At 39.5% G+C, this 13,318-nt stretch overlaps 1 protein-coding gene across 9 annotated transcripts in view; it reads right to left on the minus strand.

Moving 5' to 3' along the window:
* Window positions 1–244: 244 nt before the first annotated feature.
* LOC127421499 (histone-lysine N-methyltransferase EHMT2-like) overlaps window positions 245–13,318 on the minus strand; it is a 30,902-nt gene continuing 17,828 nt past the window's right edge. For 4 of the 9 annotated variants that reach the window (XM_051664583.1, XM_051664582.1, XM_051664585.1 and 1 more), the window contains 13 exons: window positions 12,595–12,701; window positions 12,303–12,425; window positions 12,078–12,179; window positions 11,888–11,992; window positions 11,650–11,804; window positions 9,098–9,265; window positions 8,877–9,021; window positions 5,538–5,615; window positions 4,848–4,963; window positions 4,605–4,691; window positions 2,767–2,845; window positions 1,034–1,209; window positions 245–822 (listed from right to left, as the gene is read on the minus strand). In XM_051664583.1, coding sequence (XP_051520543.1) covers window positions 642–822; window positions 1,034–1,209; window positions 2,767–2,845; window positions 4,605–4,691; window positions 4,848–4,963; window positions 5,538–5,615; window positions 8,877–9,021; window positions 9,098–9,265; window positions 11,650–11,804; window positions 11,888–11,992; window positions 12,078–12,179; window positions 12,303–12,425; window positions 12,595–12,701 — 1,622 coding nt within the window. In that variant the 3' untranslated portion in view covers window positions 245–641. Of the gene's footprint in view, window positions 823–968; window positions 1,210–2,766; window positions 2,846–4,604; window positions 4,692–4,847; window positions 5,010–5,537; window positions 5,616–8,627; window positions 8,708–8,876; window positions 9,022–9,097; window positions 9,266–11,649; window positions 11,805–11,887; window positions 11,993–12,077; window positions 12,180–12,302; window positions 12,426–12,594; window positions 12,702–13,318 lie in introns of those variants that run through there. The other 5 variants (XM_051664584.1, XR_007894002.1, XM_051664587.1 and 2 more) reach the window with 5 other exon arrangements.

A 13,318-nucleotide genomic window follows, 5' to 3' on the forward strand; every position in this document is an offset into this window, starting at 1 on the left:
ATTTTTGATCGTCTACTGTGTGAAAACCGTGTGTCTGATCAGTTCAACATAGCTCACTATTCCAGTAGTCTAAAGGTCTGTGCCGAGTTCGGTCGATGTAAATATAAAGCTTTTCAAGCCAACAAACTGTAATTACAGCAACTTTGGCAGAATCAATGATTACCATGGTTACTGTTTACTTTTCGAATTCCAGAAAGAACTAAATTCTCTTTAGCACTGTGGCATCAAAAACACAGGAAACACATTTCTGTATCAAATAGTATTTATTAAAACAAAATACACTTATAAAAAAGCAAATCAACAAAAGTGAATGTTTTTTTATGGAATGCCAACAGGGACAGTATTTGTGATCAGTTTGTATAATGTTTTCACTTACGATTCTGACAGAATTCCATACTGTTTGAATTTGAATACGACTTCCTGGTGGCATTTTAAAAAGGGGATTTGCGTGCACCAAATGTATCATTTCCACTTTCCAGATCAGCTGATAGAAACGAATCATTCGAAGCCAAAAACACAACCTTTACCTTCATATCAAATTTAAACACCTCTGAGAAAGCAAGTGTCTCCAAATATGTGAGCTGTATAAGTGTGTATTTGTCATACAAACAAACACAAAGCTCTTCACTGTCATGTTCACATCATGTTTGTGCTAACACAGGAAGTCCAGGTTCACTGGCTGATTCCGGACAGTTTTCCAGGCGTGCCAGTCTGCTCTGCTCCAGCGCGATGGCCTCCGCCGAGTGTTTACATTTCTCTGAACCGCACTGACAGGTGAAGTACTTGCTCTTGATATCCCAGAAGCGATCGCCGTAATCAAACCTGCGAGATACAGAGAGAAAATGTGTTGGGTAAACTGCCGTATCATAAAAACTGGCACTGGGAAACGATATTATGTCTAACAGGAAGCAACTGCTGCCATAAATTCCTTCAGATCAAAGCCAAGAGGTCATAAAGCAATTACATACGATAACCTGCTTTCCAGAAACATGCATCACTTCTGCATGCAGGAAAACATCTCGTCTCGTCTCACCCGAGTTCCTGTCCTGTAAAAATGTCCCTGGAGCTGAAGAATGCGATGCGAGGAAATCGCAGGTCCTGATGCAGCATGAACACACGCACCGGGATGATGTTCGGGTCACAGAGGTGGTTTATAAAGCGACTGATGTTGCCATAGTAACGTGCATCAATACAGTACACCTCACCGTCCTGTGAAAGAGCAGGAAACAAAGTCAACACACTTCAGCATAAGAGTTTTAAAGTCTATTCATACATTTCATTAAGATTTTGAGAGGGGAAGTTTTTTGGTGAATAACTACTTATTTTGGTCTGTTCCTCACACAAAACAGTCGTACATATGGATTACTTTTATTTTACTTTAATGGTGTTGTTTTATCATTTTGGAGCTTGACAGTACCAGTTCCCATTCACTTTTTTTTTATTAACATTTTTATCCCCTTTTCTCCCAATTTGGAATGCCCAATTCCCACTACTTAGTAGTAGGTCCTCATGGTGGCGCGGTTACTCACCTCAATCCGGGTGGTGGAGGACAAGTCTCAGTTGCCTCCGCTTCTGAGACCGTTAATCCGCGCATCTTATCACGTGACTCGTTGTGCATGACACCGCGGAGACTCACAGCGATTACAGAAAACAACGAATCTGCTTATAGGAGTGAGGTGTCTTCCCTGCTTGACTGGTGCGGTGCTAATGATCTTGTGCTAAATGTTTTAAAAACGAAGGAAACGGTGTTCGACTTCCGATGGCGACAGAATGTTCTCCTGCCGTTAACCATCTCAATGGTCTAGAAGTTGAAAGGGTGCCTGGTTTCAAGATTCTCTGGACTACTAATTCTGCATCTCTGAATGGGATGATAGTTTAACTGGGATTATTAAAAAAGCACACCAAAGGCTTTTCTTTCTAAGGCAGCTTAAAACGTTTGGAGTATCAAAGGATGGTTTGCTCCACTTCTGTAGGGCAGTGACTGAGAGCGTACTAACTTTCACAATTACAGTGTGGTTTGGCAACTCCACAATTCAGCAGAGGAAACGCATTAGTGCCATAGTATGATCTGCCTCTAAAACTGTGGGATGTAATCTTACAGACACAAATGACATTTATGTGTCACGCATGAAAGGTAAAAGCGTGAAAATCTTGAATGATCCCACACATCCTGCCAATCATTTCTTAACTCCCCTGCCCTCAGGAAGGCGTGTTAAGGCAATTAAATCAAAGTCCACGTGTCTCTTAAATAATACATATTGCGTGGGCCTGGGTAGCTCAGCAAATAAACACGCTGACTACCACACCTGGAGTCGCAAGTTGAATCCAGGGCGTGCTGAGTGACTCCAGTCAGACTTCCTAAGCAACCAATTGGCCCGGTTGCTAGGGTGGGTAGAGTCACGTTATGGTAACCTCCTCGTATTCATTATAATGTGGCTGTCGCTCTCGGTGGGGCGCGTGGTGAGTTGTGTGTGGATGCCGCGGAGAATAGCGTGAAGCCTCCACACGCGCTATGTCTCCATGGTAACGCGCTCAACAAGCCACGTGATAAGATGCGTGGATTGACGGTCTCAGACGCAGAGGCAACTGAGATTCGTCCTCCGCCACCCAGATTGAGAGTCACTACGCCACCAAGAGGACTTAGAGCGCATTGGGAATTGGGCATGAGAAATTGGGGATAAATAAGAATTATAGTGCTCTTGGTGTGAATAGACCATTAAAAACTGTCCAGAATTTGAAAATGTGCATAAATCTGCAGCACAGGACCTTGTTATCAAGGTCAAAGAGGTATGAGTCGTCTTCTCTCACATCTGCTTCTGCGTCAGAGATCAGCTCACCAACATACCTGCAAAAAACACAAACACGTAACAGCAAAAATAACAGACTACCCCGCTGAATAAAGAGCTTAAACCAGCATAAGATGGTTTACTGGTCTTAGCTGCATTCAATGGTCTCTACTGGTCAGGCTGGTCTAGTCTGATGGTTTTAGAAGGGTTTGGGGCATTTGGCAACCGTTCTGCTGAAAAAACTAAAACAGCTAAGCTGGTCTCCTATCCTTGCCAAACTTGCTATGCTGGTCTGTTTTGATGGTTTTCAAGAGTTTTAGACACTTGTCAGTGGGGTTGTCACGATACCAAAATTTCAGTAGTCCGTTCCAATACCAGTAAAATGTTATGATTCTCGATCCCAATTTCGATACCACAAAATAAAAAGGTAATATGCTATTAAACAATCCTTTAGCCAATTAAAATGTTGCATTTCAATTTAAATAATACATTAAAATACAGTAATAGCATGTCTCCTTGAAGAGGTTCTCAATTGAATAAATAGTGCTTCAATTTATTTATTAATATGACCCTATGAAATCAGTTTTATTTTTTTCTTAATTTCACTTAAAGTTTAATAAAATTTTATCATCAAAATTGTGTCTACCACGTGGCTTGTTGAGTGCGTTACCGCGGAGACATAGTGCACATGGAGGCTTCACGCTATTCTCCGTGGCATCCACGCACAACTCACCACGTGCCCCACCGAGAGCGAGAACCACATTATAGTGACCACGAGGAGGTTACCCCATGTGACTCTACCCTCCCTAGCAACCGGGCCAATTGGTTGCTTAGGAATCCTGACTGGAGTCACTCAGCACGCCCTGGATTCGTACGCGCGACTCCAGGCATTGCATTTGTTTTTATCAAATTAAGTGCTTTAATAAAGATCCTGTCTAAAACACCCAACTGGTCTTATTTCTGTCAAATAAAGTGCTGCACAACCGAGCATAACATTATAAATGAAAACATTAATAAAAACTTCTGTTCAGTACAACAGCACTCTTGCTTATTATGAGAAATTGCTTGCATATAAAAATAACAATAATAATAATAATTATTATTATTATTACTACATTAAATATTGCATTTTACTATACAGTGATAATATATATTGCTATCACGTTGTTCTTCATTTTCACACGTCAAGCTTTTATTTTGATGTGAAGGCTTTTCCGTCTGGTGTTTTAGATGGTTGCTTCACACATCCAGATAAGTGGTTGGTTAAATGGCCCAGTGTGATTATTAAAGTGCATAATGCTGCAATTTTATTGTATAAATATATAGTCTGCAGGCGCTGCGTGCTTCACAGTGAATGAGCGTGTTCTTCTATCATCTGCTACAATATGCACAATGCGCGATACTCATAAAATGTGGTGCTTTTAGTGTATTTCACTTGAAGCATACAAAACATGCAGACTGTATATTTTATTTTACTTTATTAAATTGCATCCTTTTGCAGTTTAATAACCACACTGGGACATTTCATGATTTTAATTTGATTAATTGTCCATTACTTTGTAAAAGTATTAGAACATGCGCTCAAGTAAGCGTGTGTGCATTCAGACACCGCGCTGGGAACAAAATGAGTCGTTGCTCGACACTACCAGTACTGCAGAAACAATGGTATTGTTACATATTTTATATTTTAGTATCAGCTTGGTACTGAAGTACCGGTACTTTTGACATCACTCCATGTCAGCTAGTCAGGCTGGGAGACCAGCTAAACTAACTCAGCATCAACCAGAGAGAGAGAGAGAGAAAGAGAGAGAGACTCACTCGCAGATGAAACTTCCTTGTGGAATATCTTGAAGAGCTCTGACGCCCCAACCCATCTTCTCTGTACGATACAGCTGCAGACGCACCCTGAAACACACACACACGGATACATCAACACACCAACACTAATGATCAGTTTATGCAAAAGCGCCTTTCATTTGACATGCAAAAATATTCTAAAACAGCCAATTTATTATGAAAATAGTCGCACGACTCAGAATAAGTGTGTGCTGATTGGTGTACTTGATTCCAGCTTGCACCACTCGATTCTTGCAGGTTTTGTGACAGGAACAGGCCATGTTGCACTCGAAGATCAGTGGAGGCTCGATCTTATTAAACTCCTGAAGAAGTCGATGGTCCTGCAGAAAACGTGTAGTTCTGAAGTCTTCATTTAGTTGGCTCAAACTACATGATCACATATGCACAACTTAAAGCACTAATCGTTTTTAATCCTTACTTTATGCAAACTCACAATAATGCACTTACAACTGAAGTCTATGAGTCAAGCGTTTCACAGGGTTTAATAGCAGAAAGGTGAAGCTCATATTACTGCTGTGTTAATTGAGCTGTACAGAAGCTCAATGGAACACATACGATAGTTTTGTGAATCTCAAAAGGCTGTGTTCAATAAATTCTCACACATAGAATGCGCGGTCTCGTAATGTGCTGCTATAAAAGAGACGTGAGCACTAAAGACAAAGACCATCTCAGATGCTCCATAGTTCAGTTAACTAATAACATGCATTGAGAACGGCACCGGAGGAGCATTTGATTTTGTATAATAACACTAACACATAATAATAATAATTCTAATATTTTACATATTAAAATAATTCTTTTACAAACTGAGGGATGAGTCGACATTATTGTAGTGCTCACAGATGCTGTTGATAGATCTTACGGTGTATTTAACCTTCAAACACTTGCTCTTACCTTATCATACCAGCAGCGGATGCTGAGCTGTCCACAGAGACAGTTACTGGAGGAACAGTCGTCCGTACAGCTACAGTGCTGAAATACAAACACACACATGAATGATGATTTAGTTTTCAATTATTACGTTTTGTGTCACTGTCTTTTATTCACGCATACAAAAGTGTTGCAAACAAATCGTTCAAATAATGCGTATTGTGAAAGCCACTATACAAAGAAACAAACTTGACGGTTAAATCAGATTACAGTTGTGAAGTTTGATTAACTCTCAGAGACCCAGTGTAGAAGAGCTGCAACGTTAAATATCTCATTTTAATTTAATATGGGAAAAAATCTACACATAAAAAAACAGCTGACACTCTAAACCAGGGGTGGGCAACTATTTTGGTAAAGGGGCCACATCGGGATTTAAGTAGTGCATAGGGGGCCACATTGTATTCCTTTTGAGATACAATGTTCCGTACTGATTTGGTTCTTGGAAATAGTTGTGTACTAAATTTTCTGATGTGTATGTGTGACTAATGGGACTATTCTGCAATTGCCTAAAATATTGTATTGTACTTTTCTATCAGGCATAAAAAACTGAATAAAGGCTGAGCTTATTATAAATTATGTATTTTACCATCTCTACAACCCTGTTAATTTATTATTCAGTTTAACACTCTCTACATCAGGGGTCTGTTTTAATAAAAAAAATTAAAATTATAGAACTTTTTTTTTTTATTCCATTTTTCTCCCAATTTGGAATGCCCAATTCCCACTACTTAGTAGGTCCTCGTGGTGGCGCGGTTACTCACCTCAATCCGGGTGGCGGAGGACAAGTCTCAGTTGCCTCCGCTTCTGAAACCGTCAATCCGTGCATCTTATCAGGTGACTCGTTGTGCATGACACCGCGGAGACTCACAGCATGTGGAGGCTCATGCTACTCTCCACGATCCACACACAACTTACCACACGCCCCATTGAGAGCGAGAACCACTAATCACGACCACGAGGAGGTTACCCCATGTGACTCTACCCTCCCTAGCAACCGGACCAATTTGGTTGCTTAGGAGACCTGGCTGGAGTCACTCAGCACACCCTGGATTCAAACTCGTGACTCCAGGGGTGATAGTCAGCGTCAATACTCGCTGAGATACCCAGACCCCCAATTATAGAACTTTTAATGTTTGGCGCAAAGCGGTCGAGTTTACTTATTCTCAAAACATTACCCGTTTACATGCTAAAAGTGTCATGATGTGGGTCTTGTCAATGGTTTGACTTTCCATTCAGCACACAACTGAATAAAACAGGCTGCATGACTATGATACATGATTATTGCAACAGTTACATTAACATACATGGGACTTCAAATAAAAAATACATATACATATTCATCTCTCGCTTGCTTTTGCTCACGTGCCAATGATGCCGAGATCTACTTTTAGAAAGGTTACCTGCAAACTTATAACACTTTTCCGTGAGCAGAATATCACTGATGAGAGAGGTCAAAGGAAAATGGCCAGACTGGTTCGAGCTGACAGAAAGGCTACGGTAACTCAGATAACCACTCTGTACAATTCTAGTGAGCAGAATAGCATCTCAGATTGCACAACATGTCGAACCTTGAGTCAGATGGGCTACAACAGCAGAAGACCACGTCGGGTTCCACTTCTGTCAGCCAAGAACAGAAAACAGAGGCTGCAGTGGACACAGGCTCACCAAATCTGGACAGTAAAAACTGGAAAAACATTGCCTGGTCTGCTGAATCTCGATTTCTGCTGAGGCACACAGATGGTAGGCCCACGATTGGCTGATAATCGCTTGAATAAGTAGGTGTATAGGTGTACCTAATAAAGTGGTCGGTGAGTGTATATACAGTATATATATATATATATATATATATATATATATATATATATATTTTCAGACAATTTTGTAGTCAAAAGTGTAGCAAAAATACAAACATTTTCTATATTCATATTTATGGTAAAGATTAAATGGTAATTTATTAGTTATTAAAAGTAAATATACAACACATAGAGAAGGATATTTTTTATTATTTTGATTATACCAGCAAATATATTATCAATATCGATAGTCCTCATTATTTGTTTTAAATTGTAAAATTTGTTAGCTGGTCGCAAACTATACTGTTCATATACTTATGCTTTTTACTTGTGTACTGTATGAAAAACTTCCACTTGTTATCTTAAAAAAAACTGTGGCGACATATTGCAACCCCAAATGCCCACTGGCAAAATTCACCCAAAAAACAACATTTGCTAAAAACAAAAAAAACAAAATAACTTTTATAACCTGTGGCTTTCTAAAAACATTTGTATATATACAGTATTTCATCAATTTCAATGCTTGGGTCTCTGGGAGTTAATTATGATTATTACACGGCTCTCTGGAATACTCGATTCTGATTGTTCAATGGCGCCATCTAGTGGCCTGATATTTCTGAGTAACAACCGCACATCCACATACAGTAGACCGCTCATCAGGGTTCTGGGAGCCGTCTCTCCTGCTCTTTGGATCACTGTATGATCTCTTCAAGTAAGCTGATAAAATAGTTTCAACTCAGACCAATATTTCATGTGCATTAATTTATTTATCCGGCAAGTAGTCTTGTAACAGGCTGAATAATGAGCAGTCAGACGTTCATTAATTACAAAATAAACACCAACAGAACTCTGACAGCAAACCAGAGGTGGAATTTAGCTGTTCAGCATTTTATTTATTTTCACTTAATTACATAATTTCAATGCAAATCAATAATTTATGTCCATGTATTTATTTATTTGGTTAATAGCCGTGTAATAAGCCAGATAATGTACAGTCAGATGGTTGTTATCGCAATATAAACCCCGTCAGGTTGATTCAAGAGTGCTCGCTTCACATCGGGGTCCTGATCACCTTGACAGGGTTTTTCTGCGATAACAGCCATCTGAATGTACAATATCCCTTTCTTACTATCATAATACACATTCCTGCTCTTATACTGTAATATTCGTCTGTTAATTATTAATGTTATTCCAAAGAAAATATAATGTGTCAATCCTATGTCACAATGTAATAACTTGCTCCGCCTCTGAAACAACTTTCCTTTTCAGCTGACATCATCAAGTCCTCTTATTTTTCAATGAACTGTCATACGGAGACCCTTCACACCATGAAATCAGTTCCTAATGGATAAAATAAAGTCCCACCAAACAATTTTTTTTCTCGTTCAATATCCTGTTTGTCATATTACGGAAATAAAATAAATTGCGAAAGGCGTTTCATGTTGACTTTAAAATATCATATATAATGTACTGTATATTATGTGCTGTGGTGTTGTGTGTTTAGTGCCACCTGCAGGTGTGTGATGTTGCGGTCGATGTTCATCGCAGACGTTTCACAGTTCTCTGCAATGTATTTGTAGTCGGACGGACAGCCTTCATCATCCACGCCGTTAACACACGGGATCGGAATATTCTCGTATCCTTGTGCCACGTCACTAAACGCAATCACAGTTTATTTCCTACTGAATATGGTAAATATATTTGTAAGAGATGTAAATCAAAGGCACTGACCTGCAAATGATCCGCTCAGTTCGTACGACGCGATTGGATATTCCCCTACGCAACTTCCTGTTTATCTGGAGTGCCACCCAAGCAGGCGTGTCAGAGCGGGCGAGAGAGAGCGGCGTGTCACCCTCTTTATTCATAATGTCAATATCGGCACCCCGAGAGAGAAACAGCCTGAATGAAGAAGTAAAAAAACAAATAAAAAGTCAACGTTAAATGACATTTGACCATTAAGTGACATATTTCCATATGAAATGTAAACAACAAGAAAACAAAAATGTAGGCCGGGTCTTAATTTATCCATCAGGATTTGATTTATTTTCATATCAAGTGTTACTGTAATTTTATTGCATTAACCACCATTAAATTAATGCATTATCTATTTTCAGTATTTTAGAAAGGCAGTAGAACCTACAGTAATCAAAAACAATGTCTTAATTGTTATAATACACATTAGAATTAACCAATAATTTGCGCAGCCTAGGTAATGTCATCCAAAACATAAAGTTGTTATTAGGCTATATATTTTTTACTTCACCTTCACCTGGTGCTTTTATTTTGACACGTCACCTTCACCTGGAGCTTTTATTTTGACAATACACCTTCACCTGGAGCTTTTATTTTGACACTTCACCTTCACCTGGAGCTTTTATTTTGACACTTCACCTTCACCTGGAGCTTTTATTTTGACACTTCACCTTCACCTGGAGCTTTTATTTTGACACTTCACCTTCACCTGGAGCTTTTATTTTGACAATACACCTTCACCTGGAGCTTTTATTTTGACACTTCACCTTCACCTGGAGCTTTTATTTTGACACTACACCTTCACCTGGAGCTTTTATTTTGACACTTTACCAGGAACTTTTATTATGACACTACACCTGGAGCTTTTATTTTGACACTTCATATTCACCTGGAGCTTTTATTTTGACACTTTACCTTCACCTGGAGCTTTTATTTTGACACGTCACCTTTACCTGGAGCTTTTATTTTGACACTACACCTTCACCTGGAGCTTTTATCTTGACACTTCATCTTCACCTGGAGCTTTTATTTTGACACTTTACCAGGAACGTTTATTATGACACTACACCTGGTGCTTTTATTTTGACACTACATCTTCACTTGGTGCTTTTATTTTGACACTTCACCTTCACCTGGAGCTTTTATTTTGACACTTTACCAGGAACTTTTATTATGACACTACACCTGGAGCTTTTATTTTGACACTACACCTTTATCTGGAGCTTTTATTTTGACACTTTACCAGGAACTTTTATTATGACACTACACCTGAAGCTTTTATTTTGACACTACACCTTTATCTGGAGCTTTTATTTTGACACTTTACCAGGAACGTTTATTATGACACTACACCTGGAGCTTTTATTTTGACACTACATCTTCACCTGGAGCTTTTATTTTGACACTTCATCTTCACCTGGAGCTTTTATTTTGACACTTTACCAGGAACTTTTATTATGACACTACACCTGAAGCTTTTATTTTGACACTACACCTTTACCTGGAGCTTTTATCTTGACACTTCATCTTCACCTGGAGCTTTTATTTTGACACTACATCTTCACCTGGAGCTTTTATTTTGACACTACACCTTCACCTGGAGCTTTTATTTTGAAAATTCACCTTCACCTGGAGCAGTGTATAATTTACAATGTTCCGCATCGAGTGAAACACTGTCATCTCCTTTTCTGTTATACTGTGTTGCGTTTGTTAATGTGTCTATATATAAACTTGAAGCGGTTACTAATGTTTGGAATTGCGTGAATGCTTGAACATGCAGTACTTTTATTTCATGATGCATGTGAACTGCTCTAAAAGCGCTAAAAACAAGAGCCCATCATGCGCGTGCACAGAACAGTGTGTGACCCGAGCACACACAGATCATTTTTATCTGTCTTTAAATGCAGCTTTTTACAGTTTAATAATCACATATGACCATAGTGATGTTATTTTGATTAATTGTGCAGCCCCGAAGGATCGTAAAATTAGTCTACTGAGCGCTCTTCATGAAACTTAATGTCCAAATAAAAAGCACATTAAAATCTTTGCAATATACACGTAAATTTATATCATTAACAAAATTATCACGATTAATTTTATATCATCAGCAAAATCATCACGATTAAATCGTGAATGTTCGGTATATCGCCCAGCCCCACCTCCTGCTGTGTTGCATTTTTCTATTTGTATAATAACTTGTAGTGGTAACAAACGTTTGAACCTGCAGCACTTTGCTTTCACAATCACTCTGAGAATGCTGAAAATCTGTTTCATGAGTCCAGTGTGTGCAGACAGAACAGCGCGCCACCCATTCACCCTGAAGCACACACACACCATACATTAAATAAATCGCAGCCTTTTGCGGTTTAATATTCACGTATGACCATATCGCTGATTTGATGACATATTGATAAATTGTGCAGGCCTGAAAGATCGTGAAATCAGTCTAATGATGCACTCTTTCTGAAGAAAGAAATGTATACAGGTTTGGAACAACATGAGAGTGAGTGGATAGCGGGTATTTGACTGACGTGACGCAGTCGATGTAGCCCTCTCGTGCGGCGATGTGCAGCGGTGTGTCTCCATGCAGGTTCACAGATGAAAGCGGACAGCCGGCGTTCAAAACCAGCTCTGCAATCTCAGCGCTGCCTGCGAACGACGCCCAATGCAGACAAACGTTCATCTCCTGTGAAAGAAGAAAAAAAGGGGAAGTTATGTTGTCTGAAAGATCAATGTTTTATCGTGCGTTTGTTTCTTTGAGAGACTCACTTTGTCTCGAATTGTGACGTCTGCTCCTCGGTTGAGCAGCGCTCTAATGACGTCTATGTGTCTGTGTTCTGCTGCCCAGATGACGGGCGTCCAACCACCACTGTCCTGAAACACACCGAGAGAAGATGTTTTCCAGAGACTGTAGAATTTTAGGACTGGACTGAATGTCCAGAGAAATACTGATCCTCACCTGTGCGTTTAAATCCACCTGTCCAGTGCTCAGTAACAGAGTGACCACCTCAAGATTACCCAGTTTAGCAGCATGATGAAGACCAGTAGAGCCGTCCTCCTCCTCAACACACACACACACACATCTAGATGCATACATCTTTATCTAAACGGATTATCTTTCATCTACACGTCTCTAAACACAACAACAACTCCTTTGTGAATCAATGTCTGTGTGTCAGCTTACTACATGATAGACACAAGCTCCGCTCTGGATCAGGTATTTCACCACGTCCACATGATTGTTCACTATGGCCTCTAACAGAGGGGTCCTCAGCATTTTATCTTGGGTGTCCACTTTTGCGCCTGCCTGAAATCAACCAAGAAATAAGAGCAGGAATGGAACATTTCCTCTGATACAAACTAAGACAGGAACAATACTACAAAGAGCACGTCATCACTAAACAGACCAAGAACAGACTGGAAAACCATCTTCAGGACATTTGCAGTGTTAGCGTTGTTGTGTATGTTCGTCTCACCTGTACGAGCAGGTAACAGATCTCCAGTAAACCCCTCTGAGCAGCCGCGTGGAGAGCGCTGCGTCTATTCTGAGAGTCCGACTGATATGACGGGTCAATTCCCTCCACTGACAGACACAGAGAGAGACTGAAGATATCAGTTCAACATGACTCACAAGAAAGATTTACGTCATCAGAAATGCAGTTATGAAGAGTGCTTTCGAAAGTCTTCATTTTCAGAGGAGAGAATCAGTGTTCTAGAATGGATGACACATGTAAACAAAGAGAAATCGATGCGTATTCAAATGCACGTAGTGTGTACGTGGCATAAAAAGAGTCTGATGTAATTGTTACTAGAGGCTGACCGATAGTGGATTTTGCCGATACTGATAATTAAGTCAGTGGAAAAGGCCGATAACTGATTAATCGGCCGATAGTTTAAATATAATTATTTATAGAATGTAAAAAGATTTCTTATTCTTTCCTTACTATGATGGGCACAGACATAGATGCAACAAGAGTCGAAAAATGAATCAAATCCTAAATGCAGTTTATTGTTCAACACAAAATCCCAATAATTACCAGACACAATGAAAATATGGCGCATAATGTGACTTGTAAATATAGACAAGCTCAAAACACACTGGGAACTCTTATTCTGAAATGATGGAAACTTCGCTCCATTACAATGTTTTATAGTTATAGTTAAGTAGGCAGTTTACTAAATTAAGCTTTCTATAGCCTA

Source organism: Myxocyprinus asiaticus, chromosome 30, assembly GCF_019703515.2.
Source record: "Myxocyprinus asiaticus isolate MX2 ecotype Aquarium Trade chromosome 30, UBuf_Myxa_2, whole genome shotgun sequence".
Taxonomy (NCBI): domain Eukaryota; kingdom Metazoa; phylum Chordata; class Actinopteri; order Cypriniformes; family Catostomidae; genus Myxocyprinus; species Myxocyprinus asiaticus.